The sequence below is a fragment of the Chionomys nivalis genome, chromosome 5 (genome assembly GCF_950005125.1).
Source record: "Chionomys nivalis chromosome 5, mChiNiv1.1, whole genome shotgun sequence".
Taxonomy (NCBI): Eukaryota; Metazoa; Chordata; class Mammalia; order Rodentia; family Cricetidae; genus Chionomys; species Chionomys nivalis.
In genome coordinates this window covers 26,937,863-26,953,180 of record NC_080090.1, presented here as the reverse complement: position 1 = coordinate 26,953,180, position 15,318 = coordinate 26,937,863, and the positions used below count along the sequence as shown (strand labels likewise).

The following is a 15,318-nucleotide window of genomic DNA, read 5'->3' as shown; positions in this document are numbered from 1 at the left end:
GAGATGTCGTTCAGGGAATAAATGCATGTGGAGCATTGTACAAGGCCTCCTGCCTCATTTCTAAATGTGTCGAGGTCAGTGGAATGCTGAACATTCCCCTAAGCATCCAGATGCTCCAAGTACAATGCACATTCCTCTTCCCAGATGATGGAACATAGAGACCACCTCTATTGGAACGGTTCTTTAAAATTTCATATTTTATAAAATCATGTTTATTCCCTCTCCTTTTTCTCTTTCTCTATCTCATGTGTCTATGTGTGCATACATGTATACCTACCACAACATGTATGTAGGTCAGAAGAGTTAGTACATTCCCTCCCCTGAGGGGATCCTAGGGATGCTCAGGTCATCAGCTTGGCAGCAAGCACCTTTACTTGTGGGGCCAAGTTGTCAGTCTTAGGCCAGTTCTTGCCATGGAAGCCACCAATCATCAACCCCAAATCAGCTCTTTATGGTCCTAGAACTAAGTCTATAGATGCCAATTTTGTCTTGAAATGTCTTAATTTCAGTAGAATGCAGAGGTACAGGTCAGAGAAACCTGAGGCTACTAATGTGCAAGAGTAAGTTTCCCTTAGACAAGACCCAGGCTCGGGGTGAGGGCAAGCTAAAGAGTTTACACACATTTTTACTCTCTGAAAGCTACATAGAAACTCAATAAAAACTCCATTGATCAACACAGCCTCAGAAATTTGCAAACATATAAACATACCCTGAAAAATAAGAAACATCTGTGTAGCCAACAGCAAAACGTCTTGCAGTGAGGAGGAAACATTGAGCTGGGCAGTTATCAACTTGTCCTTTCCTGCAATTATGGGAGTGCAGATCTTTGAAAATATCTGTACATTTAGTCCGGGGTCATAGTTGACTTTTCCCCCAGCAAACAAATTTTAGCTTCTACAAGAATTCAGAGTTACTTTGAAATTCCAAATTCTGGCAGCTACCCTCTCCAAGCCATTCTTGCAAACATTCTCTGCACGAAGAGATAAGCTTTTATTCATAAATGTGAGCTGAAGAGTGTCTGTAGACTGTCATTGGCTTTTATGGCAATAAATATATTCGCTCAGTTCCAGTATATAGGTTCAGTTTCAGAGAGGCCACAATAAGAGATTGAATCTGGATTATAAAAGCTTCAATATTTTTAATTAACTTGCAAATATGGCACTGACACAAAGGTGGACTTTTTGTTCAGTTTTTTTAATTTTGCTTTAGGAAATATTTACAGTGGGTCTGACACTTTATTTAAAGTGAGAAATGTTCTTTCCTTTGAACTCTATTCAACAACACAATGGTGATCGGTTTTTATATCTTTTTGACCTTGAACACACTTGGAAACGCATCTTCTGAAAGTGGTATGCTGGTCCATTGAGTCCACTTCCCAGGGTATCAACTGACAGAGGCAAAGGCACATACTCATCAGTATGGGGTAGAAGGATAAAGTATCATACTAGGCAAGGGGTGTGGCATTCTCTGTCTCTGGGCTTACTTCTTCATTGGCTAAATACAGAATCTTTAGTTATTACTCCAACACTGTCCACTAAAAATAGACTTTCCCTCCAATGTTGACTATTTGTGTGTGTGTGTGTGTGTGTGTGTCTGTGTGTGTGCGCACGCGCATGTTTGGGTATATGTGAGTGTGGATGTACATACATGCGTACCTGTATATAGAGGTCAGAGGTGAACCTTAAGTATTGTTCCTCAGGTCACATCCACCTTGGTTCTCAAGAGAGGATGTCTCATTGACAAGCAATCTTGGCTGGTTGGACATCTGCTTGTTCCACGTCCCCACTGCTGAGATTACAAGCAAGCACTACCATGCTCAGCTTTTTAAATCAGATTCTAGGGACTGAACCCAGGTCCTCAGGTTTGCACAGTTCATTACTCATTGAACTATCTCCCACCCTCTCAATATTTATGCTTTAAATAACAAACTATCTTGAGATTCCAACACAGGGCAGAGTCTCCCCAAGTAATCCGTTCTCTTTAGAAGACCACAAACATCTGAAACCTAATATAATAGCAAGATACAGTAATCAAAGAAGTGCTTATTACATAATAAACTTGGCCAGTTGTCTACTTTTATTATGCTCTTTTCTAGAAAACCTTTGTCATTAGATCTTAAGATTTATCAGAATTCCAGGACTGAGCCCAAATGTTCCTTTTTGACAATTAAATTTTCTTCCTTTTGTATGTCTTCATGTGTGTATGTGTGTGTGTGAGTGTGTGTGTACATATGTGCATATGCATGCAAGTGTACAGGTGTATGTGGACATGTGTGCAAATGTGTGTGAATGCACTTTCTCTTCTTGAATTCAAACTCCATCTCCTTCTTGTTTTCTCCATATGGACAGCAGATGCAGGATATCACTCTCACCTGATCACAGAACTGACTACAATCAGACTACTCCTGTAGATAGAATCCTTCCAGATAAACTGAGAGGCACTAGGTACAATGGAAAGGTCTCCGTAAAGCAGAATGTTTTAGAATGCCAAGGTCTCACTGTCCAGTGTCTATATCCCTAGAACTCTCTTTAGAGTTCTCAGACACAGAGGCTCATATTCAACGGAAGCCTTCAAAGCAATCTATAGATTCGATGCTATCCCGATCAAAATCCCATCAAAATTCTTCACAGACCTGGAGAAGACAATAATCAACTTTATATGGAAAAACAAAAAACCCAGGATAGCCAAAACAATCTTATACAATAAAGGATCATCTGGAGGCATTACCATCCCTGACTTCAAACTATTACAGAGCTACAGTATTGAAAACAGCTTGGTATTGGCATAAAAACAGAGAAGTCGACCAATGGAATAGAATAGAAGACCCGGACTTTAAACCACAAACCTATAAACACCTGATTTTTGATAAAGGAGCTAAAGGTATACAATGGAAAAAAGAGAGCATCTTCAACAAATGGTGCTGGCATAACTGGATGTCAATCTGTAGAAGAATAAAAACAGATCCATATCTATCACCATGCACAAAACTCAAGTCCAAATGGATTAAAGACCTCAATATCAGCCCGAACACACTGAAGCTGATAGAAGAGAAAGTGGGAAGTACTCTACAACACATGGGCACAGGAGACCACTTCCTATGTATAACCCCAGCAGCACAGACATTAAGGGCAACATTGAATAAATGGGACCTCCTGAAACTGAGAAGCTTCTGTAAAGCAAAGGACAGACAGTGTCCTTTGTGACAGTGTCCTTAGTGACAGACTAAGACAAAAAGGGAACCCACTGACTGGGAGAAGATCTTCACCAACCCCACAACTGACAAAGGTCTGATCTCCAAAATATATAAAGAACTCAAGAAACTAGACTGTAAAAAACTAATCAACCCAATTATAAAATGGGGCACTGAGCTGAACAGAGAATTCTCAACAGAAGAAGTTCAAATGGCCAAAAGACACTTAAGGTCATGCTAAACTTCCTTAGCAATTATGGAAATGCAAATCAAGACAACTTTAAGATACCATCTTACAACTGTTAGAATGGCTAAAATAAAAAACACCAATGATAGCCTTTCTGGAGAGGTTGTGGAGAAAGGGGTACACTCATCCATTGCTGGTGGGAATGCAAACTTGGGCAACCACTTTGGAAAGCAGTGTGGCAGTTTCTCAGGAAATTCGGGATCAACCTACCCCTGGACCCAGCAATACCACTCTTGGGAATATACCCAAGAGATGCCCTATCATACAACAAAAGTATATGCTCAACTATGTTCATAGCAGCCTTGTTTGTATTAGCCAGAACCTGGAAACAACCTAGAAGCCCTTCAATGGAAGAATGGATGAAGAAAGTATGGAATATATACATATTAGAGTACTACTCAGCAGTAAAAAACAATGACTTCTTGAATTTTGCATACAAATGGACGGAAATTGAAAACACTATCCTGAGTGAAGTAAGCCAGACCCAAAAAGAGGAACATGGGATGTACTCACTCATATTTGTTTTCTAGCCATAAATAAAGGACATTGAGCCTATAATTCGTGATCCTAGAGAAGTTAAATAAGAAGGTGAACCCAAAGAAAAACATATAGTCATCCTCCTGGATATTAACCTTCATCAGGCGATGAAAGGAGACAGAGACAGAGACCCACATTGGACCACTGGACTGAAATCCCAAGGTCCAAATCAGGAGGAGAAGGAGAGAGAACACGAGCAAGGAACTTAGGACTGCGAGGGGTGCACCCACATACTGAAACAATGAGGACGATCTTTCGGGAACTCACCAAGGCCAGCTGGACTGGGTCTAAAAAAGCATGGGATAAAACCGGACTCGCTGAACATAGCGGACAATGAGGACTGCTGAGAAGTCAAGAACAATGGCACTGGGTTTTGATCCTATTGCACGTACTGGCTTTGTGGGAGCCTAGGCAGTTTGGATGCTCACCTTACTAGACCTGGATGGAGGTGGGAAATCCTTGGACTTCCCACAGGGCAGGGAACCCTGACTGCTCTTCGGGCTGATGAGGGAGGGGGACTCAATTGGGGGAGGGGGAGGGCAATGGGAGGCAGTGGTGGGGAGAAGGCAGAAATCTTTAATAAATAAATAAAAAAAAAAGATAACATCCACTCACAGCTACCTCCAACCACTCTGTATGCATGCGAAAAAGTATCATTTGTTCCCTGAAGTTTTCATTTCTAACTTTCTCTTTCATAATAAACCAAAGACTCTAAAATAACCCAACTTACCCTATTGTCTTAGATAGGGTTTCTTTCTATTGCTATGAAGAGACACCGTGACCATGGCAACCCTTACAGAGAAAAACATTTAATTGAGAGGCTTACAGTTTCAGAGGCTTAGCCCATTGTCATCATGGCAGGACACAGTGGCATGCAGGCAGACATGGTGCTTGAGAAGGAGCTGAGAGTTCCACACCCTGAAGAAGGCTACAGCAAGTGGACTGTGTCACTGAACATAGCTCAAGTGTAGGTATCCTGCTGCCTCAACATCTGGATCACAAGTATGTCCTCCATTTCTGGATTGTAGCTAGCCATCACACCCGCTAATATTAAAATGCCTCGCCCTCCCTCCTCTTCTTCTTCCTCCTCTCATGGCTTCATAAATCAAGACATGTACCTGGGGTCACTACACTATTCCAATATTCTCTTTGGTTCAAAAACTGGTTATTTTCTCCCACTGTGATGCCAATTCTTGGTTGTCAACTTGACTATATCTGGAAGGAACTATGATCCAGAAATGGAGGGCATACTTGTGAGAGATTTTCTGCTTGGTTTGAAGTGGACTTCTAGTCCATACCTTTGAGGTATAAAGACACAGGATCTTAAGGCTGGAAGACACAGGCCTTTAATTCAGATCATGAGGTGGGAAGACACATGCCTTCAATCCAAATGCCATATCTTTGCTGGAAGTCTATGTAAGGATGTAGAAGAAGGAAACTTTTCATCTTTGCCTGCTTGCTCTAACCTTGCTAGCACATTCTTTCCTTTGCTGGCATTGGAGTCTACTTCCTTGAGTTTCCAGCAAGACCAGCCGAGTCACATGGCCTTGTGGATTTGAGTATCTACTAGATTCTTGAACTTTCTCTTCACAGTTAGCCACTGTTGGATTAGCTAGACTGTAGCTTGTAAGTCATTCCAAATATATCATAAGCTCTATGACTCTAGAGAACCCTGACTAACACACCCACTGGAACATTGAATGGACAGAGGTAAACGCAGTAATATTTAGTGAAGGAAGAGAAGAGTAAAAGTACCAACTTTGGCCTCAACAAACCAACTCTTCCAACATTGTGACGATTTTAAGCAATTGAATTCTTATCTAGTCATTCTGTACCATGGCTACCTCACCAACCTTGAAGGGCTACTAAGATCCAAACTTCTCTGATGAGCACCTCAACTGTCTTTAAATGGGAGCCAGATCTCAAGAAGGTGCCATCGAGAGGAGGAGGCAAAGAGAAAGGGACAGACAGCAGGGAGGTGGGGAGAGCAGGATGGAGGGAACTGTAAATTGGCTAAGTTTTGTTCCCCAGACAACAACTTGTTTATTTGGGGTACTGTACTCATAGGCATGGCTCTACTGAGTCCCTTTTGTTTCTAGAGTGCCACACACCCTTTGAGTTTGAAAAGAGAGGAGAAATGTGCCGACTAGTTATGAACTTCCAAGAAAGGCTGAACTGTGTAATTAAATAACCCCACACCTTGACTTACTTGCTGTCAAAATAATTGTTTGACCTCGGTCATTTTGGGCATCAAAGTTAAATCCAAGGAAGACGGTCCCCAAACTACCAGCCCTGGACAATCTGTCTTCCTGCCTATAAGAGCCATTCCTCCTGAAGCTTATTTTTAAATTTAAAATGGAGCCGGGCGGTGGTGGCGCACGCCTTTAATCCCAGCACTCGGGAGGCAGAGGCAGGCGGATCTCTGTGAGTTCGAGGCCAGCCTGGTCTACAAGAGCTAGTTCCAGGACAGGCACCAAAGCTACAGAGAAACCTTGTCTCGAAAAACCAAAAAAAAAAAAAATAAAAAATAAAAAATAAAATGGAACACAGTCTACTGATTATCCTTGGCTCATGACATCTGAAGGGCTTTTTTCTTTGAAGAAGTGGGTTTGCCCTCTGCTTCCTGGGATATCTTTGCCCATCCTATAGGAAGGTTGGCTTAGACAGTCTAAATCACCAGATACAGCAGAAGGGAGATTTTGTCACCCTCATCCTGCAAACAGCCCAGCATATCCTTCTCCCCCACACCTGCTCTCCCCCACACAATACCATTGTAACAACAGGCTTCAGGGCCTGTCTGGGAGCTCTCAAGACTTAGAATGGTCTTGAGTGTTGGAGAGTGTGAAATTTTGTATAAGTATAAGGTGGCAGTAACTCCAGTGCCTCCACATTCCAAGTATCCTTTACCATAACTGTAAACCTCCGACAGAGCGTGCCATTTTAGTTCCAATGTCTACACTTCCAAAGACGTAGCTATGGAAGGAGAAGGGTGCTAATGTTTCTCAGGGGCCCTCTATGAGCCAGGTATTCCTCATGTTAGCACCCAGTGCCCACAATCTACAAGGCAGTAAGTAGTATCTTCAAGGCTGATACTACTAAAAGCGAGGAAATGTCATGTCAGGAATAGAAAGGAAGGGCAGCTGGTAGTTACACCAGAACTGAAACATAGCACTTCTGGGAGCATGTTCCAGAGAAGCAACCTCTGCAGATTATCAGAGGGTTCCATAAAAGATGTAACTGTCTAGGCTATGACCATGGGGACATGTGGCTAAGGTGGGGCAGAGAACATCGAGCGCTGCGCGTTCCGGGTTGGCGGCGGCTGCTCTGGTCACGCACGAGGGGTTTGCAGCGGCGGGGTTGACAGCAAGCGGGGTGTAGCGCTCGCGGGTGTTCGCGATGAGTTTACCCTTCAATCCCAAGCCTTTTCTCAATGGACTGACAGGAAAACCAGTGATGGTGAAACTCAAGTGGGGGATGGAATATAAGGGCTACCTGGTCTCTGTCGATGGCTACATGAACATGCAGCTTGCAAATACAGAAGAATACATAGATGATGCGTTGTCTGGACATCTGGGTGAAGTTCTAATAAGGTGTAATAATGTCCTTTATATCCGAGGCGTTGAAGAGGAGGAGGAAGATGGGGAAATGAGAGAATAGCATCTTTGAGGTTTTTTTATATATATGTATTTCTATACAATAAAGATTTGGGTTTTTTCAACTTGAAAAAAAAAGAAAGAAGCTGTTAAGGTTTGGGAAACATAAAAGAAAACAAATCTGCATTGCTATGCTGACGCAGGACTCAAGGCTTTATCTTGTCACCTCATCACGTGTCCAGCCTACAGAGGACTCCTCCCAAATGTCTGTGACCGCTGAGAGAGTTCATCCGCAGCTGCTCTCCAGCAGGGCACATGCAGAACTGTGAAATCTACAGAGTAGCGTCCCCAAGAATGTGCAGTTCAATAACCTTGATCCCTTGGGATCCCTCTACTTTGGCTCCTCCTTGTACTGCACAGATTCACCCCTACCCTCTGCCTATACTGTGACCCTCAGAAAGAGATACTTCTGGTACTCAGGGCCAACCCTCCCCTGAGGCCAAGAGAGCCTTCAAGCATTGTTCTCCATTGCCAGGAAACGCCAAGTCCTCCCCAAGTTATTCCTTAACACTCAGCCGCTTAATCTCACATGCTGTCTTTTGACAATCCCTTATCCTAGGCAAGTCCACCCTTCCCAGTTGCTTGAAAGTTGCTTGTCTGTGCCTTTTACAATTCCTGGTCCAGTCTCACAAAATCTACCTCATCCTCAATGTCTCAAGATGACATTCACTTTTATGCTCTACCTGTCTCTGGAGATCTCTGCCTTTTCCACTTCTATCTAGTGATGGCTCTGTGTTTCCCACTATCATGGATCTGCATCATTCAGTAGAACATATTTCTGGAAAAATCCAAATATGGCTTCTTATAAAAAGTCAATGGTCTGTAGCCCCCACCAGGCTATACTACTCAGTTCCCTTTTATTACTGCTGTCTCCTAACCTGCTATCACCCACCCATGTATGCTTCCACACTGAGCTCACTACCTTCCTGTATCATCTTCCTAGTGATGGGTTTGGAGACAGTGTTGATACTGGTTCTACATCATCACTTCCCCTGGCAGTCCTACCTACCTGACCTACCTACTCCCAGGGGTTTAACTGAGACTTTGGCAGTGTTGGTACCAGAGTCTCTACAGGATTTTCAGTTTTCTGAACTCAGCTATCAAACCTTTAGCTTGCTCCCCTCCCATCAATTAAGTCCTTAAGTAGCTGTTTTCCTCGGACCTGTCACCTCTGTGAGGGCTAATCTTTGTTAACACCTTGATCAAATCTGGGATCAACACACATCTGGGTGGATCTATGAGGGTGTTTCCTGGAAGGGTTAACAGAGGATGGAAGACCCTCCTCCAAAGTGGATGGCCCCTTGCATGGTAGCCCAGACAGAAAGAGGTCTGAAGGAGAGAAGGTTCATGTTTGCCTGCTCACCTTCCTCCTTGCATCTACCACTGATGCTGTCATCCTTACGGAACTGGAACCCAGTTTCTTTGAACTTCTACTTTAGACTGAAGACCAGCAGCTCTCCAGGGCATCCGGACCAGCTCAGGACTGCTGAGGCATCCAGTCTCACTGACGGGGCAGCTAGCATTTGGTGTGCAGATGGTGACTGCTGAACTACTCAGCCTGAATCACGTGAGCCAATCTAATAACCTTTGTGCAGTATTTATTCACTGTGCCAGTTCTGCTCCTCTAGAGATCCCTGACTAATACAACCCCCTCATCCTTCCAGAACTTCCTCACCACCTGCAGATTCTGACACTCCTTCTCTTTGGATCTACACCCAGCTCCATTTATTAGTTCTTCTTCCATCTAATCAATGACTCAATTCTAAGTAAGCTCAACTTCCCATTTCCAAAGAGCTAAGTATGGCTGGAGGAAAATACAGTTGTATTAGCCAGTTTCCCTTTAGATATATAATAAAATATCTCAGGTGTCTCCTACTGCTCAGTACCCTTTAACTTTCCTCTAGTCAATCAACTGCATGACCCTCCAGGAAAAAAAAAAAAAAAAAACTGTACCCATTCTTGTCTTTGAACCTCCATCTTCTCTTCTTCTCATTAACCTTCAAGATCCCCTTCTCTCTCTTTTAACTCAGTGATTTAAAAGAAAGAATGCATGAGGCCATCACTCTGTGTGCCCTCTCAGGAAGAACATTCCCTTACCATTCAGCCAAGCAGAAGACACTGAGAACCCAATCCCTGCTCTGAGTTACTGCTGTTTGGGAGAGACCAGTTATGTGTTTTTGTTATTTTGTGGCTGTTGTTGCTGTTTTGTTTTTAACATAGTACATAATTATCGGGGACAACGACTAGTTTTAAGTCGTCAGAGTGACATCTGACAAACGTCAATGCATGTAGAGTTATTTATGAATCACAATGGAAAAGCCAACAAAAGTTCTGGATTTTGTGTGCCCTCCCTGCTACTCCCCCATCTTGTTTACAGTCACAGGGCCATGTGTGAACTTCTGGAGTTGTTTTCTTTGCCTCTGAGGCAGCCAAGGGACTGGAGGCCAAGAGGGGTGGAAAAGAACAGACTCCTTTCTCCCTAGAGGTCCTCTGTGCAGACCAGTCCAAGGAGACAAACAAGAGGAAGGATCTCTTTAGGCAGACAATGAACCAAATCGTGATTTACCACAGAAGCAGAAATTCTGAATAATTATCATCAATGGTAAGGCTTGGCATTTAAGAAAACATTGTAATAGTTTTGAATGTTGTTCCAAAGAAGAATCATCACTTAAATGTGATCCTTAAGAAGTTTAATGGTAAAAAAAAAAAAAAGTTCATGGTGGGACATGACACTCATGATTTAATAATATTGGAATTTTTTGAGACTTAGACATATTGAGAATTTGAAGAGAAAAAATAAAATGTACTGTGAACATGATCTAATCTCTCAGAGCCCATTCTATGCTTTGACTAGGCTCACAAGTTGCTCTCTGAAAAGTGATCAGTTCAGGAAGACTGACATACCCTATTTGCCTTTGCAGGCATGTTAGAGGCGCTCAGAGACTACAATAGATGACCATGTTTTAACTCATTAGGCTGCACACAGCACTCCCAGACCTACCCTACCCTTTCTACACCCACTTGTAAGATGTTGAAGAATTCAACTTTTTCACAAACACAGATCTGGCCAATTGTTAGCATTTATGACATAGATTCTAAAACATGCATAGTTATCATTAATATTGTAGCTATTGAGGACAGGCCTCTGAAGTGTATGCTATTGCAAAGGTAAGGAACTTCCTTACTGAGTAGAGTGCTCAACTGTATTCAAGTATAACCTCACAATGTTGCTCAACACAGCAGTCAGTGATGGTTCATGTTGACTCTGGGCATGTCTGCAAGAGGAAGGATGACCACCCTAACCACCAGACCAATTGAGAGGGAAAGGGTGAGCTGAGCAGTAGCATTCAACCCCATGTGCTTCTTCACCGTGGATGCACAACAACCAACCATCTCAAGCTCCTGCTGCTATAACCATAACACCCCAGTCGTGATGAACTGTACTCTGGAACTGTTAGCCACAATAGACTCTTCCTTCCTTAGGATGTTTTCTGCCAGGTATTTTGCCACAGAAATGCAACTAATATATGTCCTACTCCAAAGAAACTGGATGCAAAGTTACCTTTGAGTATCATCCCTAAACTAGCTTGTAAGCCTTTGAACTATGGATTTCCAAAATACAGAGGTGGCTGCCATCATCATCATTAGCATCTGTCATCAGCTGTCATCTACCATGTGCCAAAGTATCTATACATTCTGCTCTTATTCTTGAAATTGCCTGAGGAGAAAAAGCTTGGACAACCAACTATTGGACACACCGTAAAGCCTACTTCGTTGTGCTCCAGGTCTCCCAGCATGAAAATGCCTTAGCAGATAGGATGGTATTGCCCAGCAAGTTACCAGAAAGACACAGCCTCAGTACTGACAAGACCATAAATTTTATCCTGAGTTAAACAATTACCATGCTCAAGATTAGATAACACAGACTAGTCCCAATCAACTCATTTGGTCTATAGATTTATTCTGTAAACAACTCTTAAGATAAAGCCGGAGAGTCCAGCAGTGCTGTTGAGGGAAAGAGCAATATGGACACAAGGAAGGTCTGAGGTCTACCCAGGTATCAAGGAGGTCTGAGGTCTACTTGGATATCACGGAGATATGAGGTCTACCTGGATATCAGGGAGGTCTCAAGTCTACCCGGGACTGCTGAAAGAAAAGACCTAAGTGGGGCTAGAACTTGCATTGTAGGGTGAGAACACACACACAGGGCCCTGAGCCATCGGTTGCTTTCTCATGTGGCCTTTGCCCCAGGGACACAGCACCTCTGCTTCTTTGTACACTCCCTTCCCAAGAACTGCAGAGCAGCCAGCTTGATTAAGACACTCCAACCAATAAAGGCAGCATTGACTGGCTCCCATGGCTCCTCCCAGGTACTAATTACCTTCATTGGCTCAGCCAGCTTCCACGGAAACCTTAGAAAAGCAGCCATGTGCTTAACATCCTGTACCAAATGAGGTCTCCTGATACCCAAACACTCTGCCCTACAACCAAAGAACCCCGCGGGGGATTCCCATCATTTAGGACAAGGCAAGAGCGCCAGGCTCAAATTTCCCTTGGCAGAGCACAATCACCTGGTGAACATGTTCCTGTCCCTTGGTGATCCCATCAAGTCTCACTGACTCTCCCATTACAGCAGGGGCAAGTGGGGCAGATCCAACGGTGCCCCATGACTAACTCCTTCTGGATTTTATTGTCTCTCTGAGTCTTGGGGTACTGGATCTTGGCAAATCCCAATCTGCAAGCAGCACTTGGCTTTCAGTCTCCATTTCCATGACTGTTTCTATCATGAGGTGCTTCCCCTCCCCCTGCAGATTTTAGCTCCTGCTGCTGGGAGAAAGCCTAAGGGTCTCCTATGCCTGCCTGCAGGGGCAGTTATACTCCTAAAGCATCCTGAACCTCAGCTGGCCATCTGCTGGGGACAAGGGGAAAGGAAAGGCATTATGGAAATAGGAAGGGAGCTGAGGGCTGGGGCAGGCTTTCCTTGTCACTTTTGATAAATCGCACCCTCCCTCAATTGCTCTCGCCTCGCCTTCGTTGTGGCAAAGTGCTTATTGAGGAAGCGCCAGACAAACCCTTACAGAAAAGAAATGGTCTCAGACAGATGCGCTCCACTTCGCAAGAGCCCCCAATGTCTCTCTGTGCCTGTGACTGTGACATAGCATCCCAGAAGCTTCCAGAGCTCCCCACAGCACTCACAAGGCCAAGAGCATGGATCAGTAAGTGGGGAAAAGGGGGAAAGTCAGACAACAACTTAGACTTGACTGGATACAAAGTTTTCTCCAATGAAGACCTCAGCTACCCCATTAAAAAGAAACAAAACAATAACAACAAAAACAAGATGTTTGCTTCTAGAATGGTTGATGGGCCCTCCTATGAAACTACATAACCATCAAGACACAGATCCCTAACTAGGTGCTATATTTTATGTGATTCGTGTGTTTCTTCAAGCTTTTATTTTATTTTATTTTTTTAATGACCACTAAGCTTCCACTAGGGAAGGGTTGACTTCCTGGCCAAAGTTATCCATTTCCAGCCAACATCATCTGGTGAATAATTTCCATATTTACTGGCTTTTCTTTATCACAGTTCCCTTTGCGCAGGAGAGGAACAGCATGAGAGAGGATACTCGCCCACTTGCTCCCCCAGGACTGCATATGTGAAATCCCCCTTATTCTCCTAGCCACTGCGCTCAGTTTAGTGCAAGTCTCACCAGCCCGCAGAACAGCATGGGGATGGAGGATCAAGGTGTGTCTGCCTGCACAGCTTGCAAGACAGCCAACAGGTCTGCAAATTGAATGTGAGAGATCAGGGAAGACTGACCCATCCCGGGAAGGGAGAACAGGACCCTGACAACCCAGCTAATGTCTATAATCACAGCGATAAAGGTCTGTAAATGGCTTCATTCCACACTGTCACTCACAGCCCTGGCTGAGCCCTCACTCCTGCTACCTCCAGTGACCTCTGTGATGGCTGAGAAAACAGCTTCCTGCTGTGAGTTCTCTTACAGAACAGCCAGATGGGGCGGGTTTGCTCCATTATTTGTGCCTGTAAAGGGAAAATGCCAACAGAAAGATTCATGGTAATCCATCCCATCTCTGCAAAGCTTCTCTGATTTATTAGGGCATAAACTGCTGTACAAGCTGTAATGAGACATGAATGTTCTGGAAGGCCTATGAACTCCAGGAGGAAATGTCTCACCATCACACTTCTGTGCACCTCATTTATTAACAGTTTATGCCAGTTTATGCCAGCATAGCCTGGAAAATCCTGCCAACTTCAGAATCCATGGCAGTCACCTTTGGGGTGGGCATGGAAGAACTGCAGGAAGAGATGTCCAACTCAGACAAGTGACAGAAAACTTATTGGCGCACTGCATACAACCTCCAAGGCTTGGGAAGTACATAATAGTCTCATGACCATGCTTTCTGGGGTGCAGGTGCAGGTGGGGGCAAGGAGTCCCCAGCTGTGAGATACAGAGCTAACTGAACGTTTTGCTGCATGCACCAGTGTCTCTTGGTCCTGAATGAACATGGGAAGAGTATGCTTAGATTTCATTCAGAGCCCCTGTTACTGGCTTCAACTCCTCTGTCATTTGAAAAGTGTTTCCCCAAATCTAGGGGCTTCAAAACAATTACCATATTTGGGCTCTCTAAACATTGCCCTTTTGATTCTAAATATAGATTAAAAAATTAAGAGCAGACTGGTCCATGTTCTTTTATATTTCCCGTCATTTGCAGACATTTCTTTTCCTTTCCTTAAAGTGTGTGTATCACTTTAATTCGGTTTTGGCTTCATTTGTCAAACGTCATGAAAGGAATGAGCTGAAGCAGTGAGTGACCAGGAGAATACACAGCATCCTGACGTGAGATTAGGCATTAGCACCCATGAGATCAGCTTCTGACACCCTCGCATTCATTTCCACACTCTCTCCCAAGGGTAGCGTGTGTCAGAGATCTAGCAGGAGCAGGCGCAGCACAGCCAAGGACTGACGGAGTGGTGTACAGAGTGCGCAGCATGGTGAAAGGAACGATTTCACAATGAAAACGGCAGGACATTCAGCCAGACTCGGGGAATTTTCTGAGCGTGGAGCCCCGGGTGTCTGTGCCTAGTAACACCCTCCAGAACCCGTTCTGTTCTAATCCTTGAGGCACGTGTGGCTTAACCAAGGCCAAACATTCAGACTCAGTGCTCAAGACAAAAGCAGCACTTCCATGCAAAGCCTGACCAAGGCACGCAAGTCAGGCTGAGCTGAGGGTAGGGAACACCTGTGTTGATACCGGAAACTGTTCTTGTGTTTGTCTCCTTGCAAGAGACAGAGAGGCTTAAGTAAATGCTTCAAGGAGAGAGCCCGTGATTGGAAAAGAATCGGGTGTAACAAAGTAGCGGAAGTGTCTTCTCTACCAGAGGCTGCATGCACCTTACAGTGCCTTGCAGGCTCTCTGGAACTACTGTGGAAGACGCCACTTGGGAGAGCTCAGGACTGAGGGCTTACGCATCTGCTGTGTTGCCAAGAGAAACATAAATAAACCCTCCTGGTTCACTTGGGCCTGTAGATGTTTAACGGGCACTGGAGCAGGGTGAAAAGGCAGGGTAACCGTTCTCCTCTTTGCTACCTTGATCTTCAGGCTAAATTCCACTCAACTTTCATGCAGACATGCCCAGTGCCCAGTGAAGCCGGTCAGCTGTGCTTG

At 44.2% G+C, this 15,318-nt stretch overlaps 2 protein-coding genes across 3 annotated transcripts in view; one reads left to right on the top strand and one right to left on the bottom strand.

Moving 5' to 3' along the window:
- The window catches only part of Cacna2d3 (calcium voltage-gated channel auxiliary subunit alpha2delta 3), an 840,411-nt gene that overhangs the window by 354,584 nt on the left and 470,509 nt on the right, over positions 1–15,318 (bottom strand). The gene's annotated exons all lie outside the window — the stretch shown is intronic.
- LOC130874682 (small nuclear ribonucleoprotein F-like) lies at positions 7,348–7,690 on the top strand. Its single transcript, XM_057770102.1, has one exon. It carries the CDS (start codon positions 7,371–7,373, stop codon positions 7,629–7,631), a length of 261 nt encoding a protein of 86 aa, XP_057626085.1. The 5' UTR covers positions 7,348–7,370; the 3' UTR covers positions 7,632–7,690.